Source organism: Mytilus galloprovincialis, chromosome 5 (assembly GCF_965363235.1).
Source record: "Mytilus galloprovincialis chromosome 5, xbMytGall1.hap1.1, whole genome shotgun sequence".
Taxonomy (NCBI): domain Eukaryota; kingdom Metazoa; phylum Mollusca; class Bivalvia; order Mytilida; family Mytilidae; genus Mytilus; species Mytilus galloprovincialis.
The window spans coordinates 94,910,563-94,922,472 of NC_134842.1; the positions used below are offsets into that span (position 1 = coordinate 94,910,563).

Genomic DNA, 11,910 nt, shown 5'->3' on the forward strand with positions numbered 1-11,910 from the left:
AAAAATTTGAACACGAAGGAATTAAAGTCAGGAGCCTCTGTCCTTTTTTTCAGTCTAGTAAATTTTAATTCAAGTACTGACTCCAGTAAAGTCATATCTAACTGGAGTTTAGTATGACGTCCATTATTAATGAACTAGTACACTCTTTTGTTTAGGGGCTGGTTGAAATACGGCTCTATGTGCGGTATTTTTTTCGCTGCATGTATTGAAGATCCATTGATTGCCTTCGGCTGTGTTCTGCTCTTTGGTCGGGTTGTTGTCTCTTTGACACATTGACCATTTTTATTCTCAATTTATTCTGATTTAAATATTAAATAATACAAACATGTATACCCCTATATCTAAACTCTGATATTAGAAATCCAAAACGGTCAAATAATAATTAAATAATATCATATTGCAAAATATATTTAATAATAACAGCAGAAAAGTAATGCATTTATTGAATCCCATGTAATTCCGCACATTTTAATTATATTTTATAATTCATGACGCTGTATCTCTATGGAGAGGTGGTGGCGGAATTGCAAATGAGTGTTTTGCAAATTAAAAGTGTTCAGTGTTAATTGTTCCCATTTACATCTATGTAAATAATTGGAGGAGAAATCCGTATTTAATATTCAAACTAATTGCCTATATTATAAATGGAAGCATCATAATAACAAATGTACATACATATAGTAATCTAGAACGTTCACATCGACTAATGAGATCCCACCTCTTAAACGTTTACATTGCCAACTGGTTAGGTAAAGTACCGTTCAACAACTTCTAAAGAGTAGTATACAGCTGCGTCCAATAATTGGGTAAGAATGCTGAAATGTTCCAGTAATAACCCAGACAATCTCACTAGATACTAAACACGCAATGCAATATTCAACAGAAGAGGATATTTTTCACGAATAACATTATTTCCCATGGCCATGACCAAAAGATAATGTTCATGGCGATGGGAATTAATGTTATTCGTGAAAGTTATCCTAGTTTTTTTGTTTAACTGCCAGTGGTAAACCCAAATGACATATTTAAAATGATAAAATTCCCCATGACAAAGTAACGTTTTATTAATTTTGTTTCGGTGAGGTTAATTTAAAAAGTAAGTAGAATGTTCAGTGTGCACAAAATGCTTGTTTACATCTCACCGTTACTGGTTAGTTCTCAAGTAATTCAAAATGTTCGGTCAGGACAGAACAATTTTTTTCCTTCTTGGCGTATAATAATCTCAGACGTCCTGTTTTGGTTACGTACAATGCATCAACTTATGATGTTTCTGAACAATATGTGTATACGAATATAAGGATATACGAGTTACTTGTCAATGATACAATTACCAAAACAGCAGGACATCTATTGGGACCTCGGGACCACACTTTTTCTCTAGCGGCTGTTTTGGAGTCGATGTAACAAAAAGTGAAGTCATAAAAATACTGTGAATCGCTATACAAACATAACAAGTAACAAAAATACCAAACTTTGGGGAAAATTAAAAAAGGAAAGTCCCTAATCAAATGGCAAAATCGAAAGCTCAAACACATAAATCATTGTAAATCGAATGGATAACAATTGTCATACTCCAGACTTGGTACAGACATTTTCTTGTGTAGAAAATACTGGATTAAACCTGGTTTTCTAGCTATCTAGCTAAACCTCTCACTTTTATGGCAGTCGATTCAAATTCAATTATATTAACAATGGACATAATTGGTAAAAAGGTAAACTAAATAGGGGTACAGCAGTTAACATTGTGTTATAGTCTAAATCACTACAAAACAAACAAATATATATCAAAGTAACACAAAAGGCTTATAGACAAGTCTCATAAGCAAAAATGAAAGACATGAATACAAAAATTTACAATAACACAATGACGGGATGTATAAGTACAGAGCCACGTCAGCTAGCTGTATCATAGAAACACAACAAGGAAAAATGAAATCTTGAATGACTATGGCGTTCTTGTAAATTGCGCATTTTCAATTGAAATATACGAAATACATTTTTCTTCTACAGAACCTGCACACTGTATCATTCTTTCTTTTTTTTTTACATGTTTATTTATTATTTATATAAGTACTAATTATGGTCAAATAAACACGATTATGAATTTATCGCCTTTTCCACATCTGCAGGAATGTTGTTTCGTTGTTACCTATATCCGTTTCACTCACTCAATGGACGCAAGTTTTTTTCAGACAAAAGTGCCGTATGAAATAAGATCCGAAATTAGATCCCAAATAAAATCCCTATTGGATTAAAGTTAATGTCACATCTTCTCCCTTTTACACTCTTAATAGCTATTTTCACGTAGTTTATATCTGACACGAACATTGCTCTAATCATCTATGTCTCTGGTGTAATAATGTTAATTATGTGATGTTTATTGCATGCGACTATTACACCTCGCCATATTGATAAAACTAATTGTTCAGTCCCGAGTAGATACCATTTGCTTTCCACTCAACTTTTTATTCGATGACACTTTTCTATTCATCAAATTTCTTGACGCCATCAAAATATAAAGTGTTTCGAATGTAATCAGCAATACTTGCAGACGACAAGATAATGAACACGAAGTCAGAGTAATGAAATTGACTTGGGATTTGATTGGTTGAAATCATTTTGCTGATCTGAATGTAGTGTTCTGTATGTCTGGTTACATTATAAGATCTTAATAGTTTTTCTTTCAGGGTTATAGTAGGATGTTTCCACCATGTTCTACAGGAAATTCAATAAGCCAAACCGTAATTGTCTCTAACAGTTGTAGATGCTACTAAAATTATTGCTTGTAAATTGAAGCCAAAGCATTATTATTGAATAGTTCTCCTAGGCTGATATTGACTTGCTTCCTTTATTTTCTTTTAACTTTAACAATTTTACTGCTATAAGTAAGATATTACCATTATAATGAAATCTGCAGGGGCAATCAGTATATACTGAAGGTTTAGTAAACATGTTAGTTAGCAAGAAAGAAAGAAAAGAAAGGGAATTGAGGCAAGTCTACTTAGATATTGCAATATTATTCTGATTCAAATTTTGACATTTTCGTATTTTTAGAATTAAGGTTTAAGCACCACAGAAAAAAATGCATCATATTATTGATTTCATTGTGATTCTACCGCTGTCGTGACTGCTTGAAAGTACATGTCAACGTTGATGTAATAAACCCATAGGATAGTGTTTTGTATTGTTAGAGTATCTTAAATGTCGAAGTTAAAGCCTAATGTTGAAGTCAAAGCCAAACATTTCATTGGTATAACATTTGTTATTGTACAGATGTGATATCCTTGATATTGATGCCTCTTTGGTAAAATGAAAGTAAAAGAAGATTATTCTCCCGAGGATAACTTTGAATCGCGATTTCTCAGAATTTGATACGCTTGTATATCTTCTTGTACTTTTAAATTCTAAAGTGTTTGATACTTCCGGGTTTCAAGAGTGACAAATGTTTATTTCAAAAGATCATATTGTATCCCCTAATTTGGATTATTTATTCACCTCATATGTGTTCCTTATTATAAATCATTGTTTTCAATTTGAAGTGTGATGGTTCCTTCAGCTTCCTTCTAAAATAATGACAACCGATAATCATGATCATTTATGATCTAAATAATCTGTTCCGTCACAGATACAAGAAAATGATATCAAAGCGTTCGTTCAAGAACTTCCAGCGGTGACATGATTGGATATCTTGATTTGTTATGGGAATCATTCAAAACGAATTGCAATCAATGTCTAGCATGCAAAGCAAGATACCCTTACTGTAACGATATTAACTCGTCTTAATTATATTAGTGTTGGGGTTGCGATTAGCTCATGAACAAAAACACATCTTACGGTAACGACATTTAATAAAAGAGAGAGTAAAACAAAAAGGCGTTTCCGGACATCACTTGTACAATTCCGTAAAAACATATATAAAACCGAAATACACATGTAAAATATATATATCTAAATATATAACATCCCCTAGCAGAGAGAAAATTCCCAATGAAGTTTTACATGTGCGGAATTCAGAGCACAATCAAATACAAATACATGATCAATATTACCAATATATATCTTTCTAACTTTCATAATATTCATAATTCTCTAACTTTCAATATATCTCTAAACAAACAACTTCAAGTAGAATGTAGTGTACCTGTTAATCAATCAAACACAATTATTCATGTTATCAATAATCAATAAAAAGTACGATATTTCAATAATTAAGTAACAAAATGTAAGTTATGCCGGAATGATATAATATACAAAATATAATCGGGAACACGCGATAAATGTTCATATTAGTATTTTTCTTTTGCCTCTTGATCTTCATTTAAGGATATCCAGTAGAACGGATATCTTACTATGAGATAAATCTCACAAGAAAGTTTACGATAGAATAAAATACAGACGGCACTAACACAGATCCTTGACGAATTATTAATATCATGAGTCGAAGTTCCAAATTTCGATAAATGCTACGTTGTACGTAGCTACTTAATTAAATTGTCATGAGATAAATCTCACAGACACATAGTAACTTGTGAATATATACAGTTGTATTGTGCATGTAGTCATGAGAAAACTCTCCCAGACAAATAGTCTACTTGTGCATGAATATATATATATTTACCGTGAGCTGTATCGCGCATGTACTCATGAGATAAATCTAACGAGTATATAAATGGTGGACGCTAATTATTAAATAAAGATGATGTTATGACAATATACAAAAATGAATAAAGACAAAAAAAGCGATTAAATCATCAGTTGTGCCGGGGTTCGAAATTTCAACTTGGCCTTTGCCTTGTGTCCAAACAGATTTTCCTGCAGCCACATGGCGTTTTGGGCTGGTTCACCCACTATACGAATAAACTATCAAATATAAATATCCATTTGTAATTCCCAGTAATAGGAATCTTTTACATTTTACCCGACTTGTAAATTTTTCCTGGCCACATCGACAAACAACAACCACGTGTGATGTCCTCGTGTTTGGGGTCTACATGTACTATCAACGGGAGTCACATTTTCAAAAATAATTAATTGTCTTTTAAAAACAGCAAATATTCTCATAAAATTGTTAAAAGTCTCCTCATAATCTCTTTAGGATCACTCCACCATGTAACGATATCGCCTCGTCTTAATTATATTAGTGTTGGGGTTGCGACTAGCTCATGAACAAAAACACATCTTACGTTAACGACATTTAATAAAAGAGAGAGTAAAACAAAAAGGGGTTTACGGACATCACTTGTACAATTCCGTAAAACATATATAAAACCGAATTACACATATAAAACATATATATCTAAATATATAACATTACCCTGTCTCGCTGCTTTTCACGGACGGCCGGGAGTTAAGAATGTTCGCTCCTCATGTATTTAAATTTTGGTCATATATTCAAAATCCTCAGGTTTTATCCATCTAATGCCCATTAAAAATTTTGCCCACTGAGACCTTCTTTTCTTTTCATAATTTTATCACATATAGTATTGAAAGTCATATTCAAAAATCTTACAAAATGCTTGTTATATTCTCATAGGTTTTGAAAGAAAAATGCTATGAAAAATCTAGAGAGAAACATTCCCCGCCAAATTTTCAATGGCTTATATTTCAAAAACAAGCACACAGACCCATCATTGTTTTCTTCTTTTTAAGTTCCATTATTTATATATTATCAATGTATAACAGTCGTTTAAAAAGCTTTTTTTTTAAACAGAGAAGCATATATCCTTATCGCAATTACCACAGTTTTTTTATTTTGTTCCTTCGGTGTCTCTTCCTATAATCGGTGAACGAGATTTTAATATCGGTTAATTATTGTCGTCTGAATTTTTGACTTAAGTCATATTGTCAATCGTAAAACTCTTTGCTGGATTGTCAATAACTAGATCTCGGATGTAAATATAATAAAATAACTGCAGATCGCCTTACTGAGCAAATATCATATCGTAAATTAAGTTATACAAACGGGAGACAATAATTGTAAAGGTCATCATCCAGGTTTCCACAGATTAAATTACGACTGATTATACACACAGCTCTTAGAGTCAATCTTTCTGATTGACAATCAGTTTGCATAGTTCTTTTTGTACTAAAGGTTATCAACGGATGTCATATTAGTAATGATTTAACCACATTTGAGCAACACGCTTTTATATCGGATACTAGTTTTGATCATGGCAAAGCTTGATATTTCCTTTACAATAGAACGTGATTTAAACGTACAGCTGATTTAACAGAGTTAACTCCCTGTACGAATAATCATCTGATGCATCCATTGAGTATCCTTATGCATGCATAGCAAGAATCGGTACTCTGTGGATTAATCCAGTTCGCTCAATTTTCGTTCGCTATTGAATTTTGGATCCGTAATGCTATTAAACTTTGTAATTTCTGGCCGTTTACTCTTTTCGATTCGAGCGTAACTTGTAAGTTTTCTGCAGTTGAAATGCGTTTCAAGTGTGACAATTGCTAAACCTGATATCTATGATGAGTCTATATTTAGTAAATTTGATTTTCTTATATTTGTGTTTGGTTTGTATATTCATAAGCTTAAAATATACTACTGAATCGGATAACTACTATTACCTTGTGAATACGACATATGTTAATTTTATTGATAAATGAACAGAGCACATACATTCAGAACTAGCATCTGTGACGTCAGTTTGTTTGCCACAACTCAGTGGACATGTTTGGATTCAATGACATACGTATTTTGATAAACCACAAGTCTCAACAAACAAATCAAAAAGATAATATGTACGGCGTCATAATATTGTTGTAGGCTGTACAGTACCCTATAATAGTTGATAACTTCTCTATCATTTGTTCTCTATCAGAATTGTCTAATTGGCTCATCTTTTTATTTATATTCAATTTTGTAATCGTTTGATGCATAGATTACCTTAGCTGTATTTGGCAAAAAATTTCGGAATTTTGTTCTCGATGCTCTTCAACTTCGTACTTTATTTGGCATTTTTAACTTTTTTTGGATTCGAGCGTCACTGATCAGTCTTTTGTAGACGAAACCCGCGACTGGTGTATATACTAAATTTAGTCCTGGTATTTATGATGAGTTTATATTGATTCGTTACATTGACGAAATTTTGAATATACAAACATAAAACTTCATGTGCCACCAATAACAAATGTCTAAGGATCCTGACCTCATACTGGTAATGATACTTACCATTATTACTCGAGCTGGAATGCATGACAAAACATTATGATCTTAACTGTTTATTTGATTCATTAAATACATTAGGAAATGTTGATTAAGGCTATTACATCAATCGATAGTTATTTACTATTCACACACGACAAGCTTTTTTTAGCACATTCAGTAATTGTCTTATTGATGGAGTTAGTCACCGCAGTATCTGTTAACCCATACAGTAATTATTCTATCGACATATTACGAATGCGCTACACATAAAGATGGGGATGGTCAAACATGAAAAGATAAACAATTTAACGGAACAAAGGTCAATTACTAAATAAGAACAATGTCTATTTATTCACACATGTATTTAATGTCGAACATTGACCGCGGTCATATATAATGAAATATAAAACATTATTAGCAATAACAGTTCAGTCCATAGATATAAGTAGCAAATGTACCCTCTAATAACGTCCAATGTTTAAGGACACATTTAGTAGACAACTTAATGTAAGTCCTTTCTATAATTGATCGAAACAAAATAAATCGAAAAGTGCTCTATTTTTCCACTTTTCCATTTTGATGAATCTGGAAAGAACCATGTATCTTTTGCACTTCTTTTAATCTACTTTTCAGTAATGAACTTTGCAAAAAATTAAAAAAATGGACGTGCAAAAAGTAAAATAATAAAAAAACCGAGGAAAATTCTAGGGGGAAAGTACCTAATCCGATGGTAAGATCAAAAGCTCGAATTCATCAAACGAATGAATAACAACCGTCATATTCATGACTAGGTTCAGGCAAAGAAACTAAAAAATATATATATATCGTGCTTGCTTATATTCATGTTCCATTTTGGAGAGACATTAAGCCGACAGTCAATTGGTATTGCCGTTTTTATCATTACTGTTATGTTTTCAATTTAAAGAGCGCTTTGTACACATGGAGTTTATAAAGTTTTGATTTTATTATTTTTATAAAGACATTAACGAAACACCACTTCATAGATATTTTCAACAATGCTAAAAATTGGTTAGATGATACATTTTTTGTAAATCCAAGCAGAATTGTCCAGCTATTCAGGAGAAAATACTATCAAAATTTTGTGAAATAAGCCCAAAAATACAATTTGTTTTTAGTGGATACATGATTTCTTAACACGTACATTGGTATATCAAGGCTATATACTCTTTTAATATTTTTGAAACAATTAAATCTTGATAGCATCCAACATCGCTTTAAGAATTGTTAATTTTGTAATATAGATACAACCATTATAACTATAATATTTCTCAGATATTAAATAAAACAAAAATAACCGTTCTTTTATATATTTCAGGCATACATTTCTTGCACATTGGGAGTAACAAGCATTGGACCTGTTATGATATGTTTTGGTGCAGTCAGTTCTGTTAGCTGTATTTTGATTGGTTGCATAGCCAGTCGCCATATTAAAAGATTTGCTTTTATCAGCGCAGGCGCAACGTTTAATATTGGTCTACTTATAGTATTATGGTTATGGAAACCGTCTACCTTAGATATTCCAAACTTTTTCGTGGTAGCAGCATGTTTAGGATTATGTGATGCCATCTGGCAAACACAAACGTACAGTAAGTTGTGTTATCATAACAATTTAGTACTAACTAATGAAGTATTGTCAAAATAAGGCATATGATACCAAAAGGACAATTAAAAGTCTAGTCTACAGGAGATAGTAAAACACTAACACAAAAACGACAAAAGAAAACAATGGTTTACAAGACACAACACAGAAAAGTAAAGACTGAGCATAACGAACCCAACAAAAATCGAGGTGACACGCGTTGTCACTGTAAGAAACACTTATCCATATAAATCAACATTAACACTGCGAGTGCACTAGTGGAACAGGATCAGCTTATCCTTCATGAGCAAATGAATTCCTCTCAGTTTTTGGTAGGGTTTGTGTTGCTCAGTCTTTAGGTTATTCTGTGTTTTGTGGACTGCTATTGGCGTTTTGTCGGAATGTTTTTGCCACATCATTGTCAGTTTGTGTTTACCTTACAAGTTTGCGTATCCCTTTAATATCTATAGTCTTTCTTAAGCAGAATTGTAGAGAGGCAATTTACTTTCTTAAATAAACTAGATTGAGTAGAAGCATTATCATCTCATCGGGTGTTTCTTACTACTAACAGTAAGTCTGGTGACTGAACTTTCATAGTTATCTTACCCTTTCAATCAATGTCTTATGCAAACAGTATTATCATCATTTGAAGGAAACATATTAAATCCCCTCTGATAAAAATCTAAACCTAATCACTATTCTCAGCTTAACGATTAAAAAAAGGGATATTGATTAAGTGTAAAGATCATGCATTAAGTCCTATTTAACATTACAAGAAAATAATTAAAGAGAGTGGTTTATATGTATTTAATGAAATTGAACCTAATGAATTACTATGCAATATCTTTTCATTGTGAGGATAAATCATGCTTCGAATCTATCACTAGTAAATACATTGACCTGTTGTATGCACATTAATGTCCTATAACTCTACATAAATGTATGTATCTATGCCATATAGTATCGTTTTTACTATCTGCTTTCCTAAAGATCATATGAAAGGAGATATGAAAAAGCCACTTTGTTGGACGCTTACATTTAAAAATTCAAAACATTTCAAATATACAAAAAGGTATCTATGTTTATAAAAACAGTTATTTCAATCGCACGTGTCGTGTCTATTTATCAATGTCTCTTAAAAATAAAATTTAAAACACATTGCTCAATGCAACTGTCATACAAGCGAGAGGTTTCGCTAGCTTAAAGTCTGCGTGTTTAAATCCATATATCAAGCCAGGTGTTTTGCGTGTTTGAGCTTATGATTTTGTCATTTGATGACTTTCCGATTTGAATTTTTCTTTGAGTACGGTATGTTATCTATTTTGCTTATTTCTATATATATTTATAACAGAATGAAGTGGTCATTATATTTGGTTTAAAAAATGAAAAGTACTAATAATGAATTAAGATTAATAGGACCACCCATCGGAGAACATAGTTTGTGCCATGTTCTCAAAAACAAAACTTAACATGACTTTATGTTTTAAATGTCAATATTTAAGGGAGTAATTAAACCCTAGTTTGCTTTGATCAATACTTTTGTATGACACGCATTGAAAAGCTAAGTATTGTAATTTTCTTTTTCAGCTTTATTCGGAATAATTTTCATGCATAAGCAGGAAGCTGCTTTTGCCTCATACCGGATGTTCTACGCCACCGGATGTGCAATTGCGTTTGGATACAGTTATTTCCTGTGTGTTGAAACAAAAGTATTAATCTTGGCCGTAGTATTAATTATCGGACTTATATGCTACTGTGTCATCGAAATGAAAGTTCAGTTACAAAGTCAACATATAAAAGATATTGTTGCGTTATAACATGTTTAGAAGACTTTATATCTTTAATCTGCATTATATTGATGCTATATTGTACATCATGTTTTAGATGAACCAGAAATCAAAACAATTTATTAGAACTTCAAGTTAACACAATTAAACACCGTGTATAGATTACCTCTGATAATGAAAACTAAAACCAAAGAACTATCCAGCAGACACTTCAAAGTTGTACAACGTTATTTGTCAATGTTAAAATGATTCAGAATGAACTGTTAATTTAGAAGTTGGAATGACATTGAAAATGTGATGTTCAAACACTGCAATTATTAGCATTGTTAGAAAATGTATTGATTTGAATGTGGAAGCAACTTCACAATTCAAAATTCAAATAGCGATATGTTATGTCAAATGAAATTGAGTCTCATGACTAACTAGTACGTCTTATAATTTGCCACTATATAGAAATTTCATAAAAAAAAAGAACATCAAATGTAAATAAACCTAGTTTTGACACTAGTACGCATGGCCAATGGATGATCTAATATGTTAATAGTGTTCAACTTCTTAAATTGATCCTATTTTGAATACATTTATTATAATACCTGTCTCATACCTCCTGCATTTATTTCTGGGGCATGTTTTAGACATTTGGAAACTTAATCCTTAAATTCGGTGTTCTTTATTTCTTTATATCTAGTTAGGTATCAATATCAAAGATAAAAAATAAACCACATACATAATATAGTTGCAGTCAGGCAATAAAAGTTTACTGGCGGTCAAATATCGCAAATTAAGGTAACATACACAATTTCTCAACTGATTTTTATAGTTCGTTCTTATGTTGTACAGTGACACCTCTGTCTGGGTTAGGGGGTTAGGATCCCGCTAACATGTTTAACCCCTCCACATTCTCTATGTATGTGCCTGTCTCAAGTCAGGAGCCTGTAATTCAGTGGTTGTGGTTTGTTAATGTTTTTACATATTTCTTTTTTGTTTGTACATAAATTAGGCCGTTAGTTTTCTCGTTTGAAATGTTTTACAATGTTATTTCAGGACCTTCAATGGCTAACTATGCGATATGGGCTTTATTCATTGTTGAAGGCCGAACGGTGACCTATAGTTGTCATTTTGGCCTCTTGTGGAGATTTGTCTAATTGGCAAACATACCATATCTTCTTATTTATATAAACAAACTAAGAGAATTGCATGAACGAATATTAGAAGGATTGTAATTAGGGTCTTCCAAAGTGAGTCACGGCTCCTTTTGATTGGAGAAAGTGAACAACATGTAACTTATTTCTATACGCAGAACACATGTTCTTAAAAAAGTCAGCAAGTGTGAACGACACTTCTTACTTTGAAAACCATAA

The 11,910-nt window shown here is 32.0% G+C and overlaps 1 protein-coding gene across 1 annotated transcript in view; it reads left to right on the forward strand.

The window, feature by feature from the left end:
• The window catches only part of LOC143076769 (protein unc-93 homolog A-like), a 33,545-nt gene extending 22,568 nt beyond the window's left edge, over positions 1 to 10,977 (forward strand). The window contains exons 3-4 of the mRNA XM_076252642.1: positions 8,499 to 8,769; positions 10,350 to 10,977. Coding sequence (XP_076108757.1) covers positions 8,499 to 8,769; positions 10,350 to 10,579 — 501 coding nt within the window. The 3' untranslated portion in view covers positions 10,580 to 10,977. The remainder of the gene's footprint in view (positions 1 to 8,498; positions 8,770 to 10,349) is intronic.
• Positions 10,978 to 11,910: the final 933 nt, after the last annotated feature.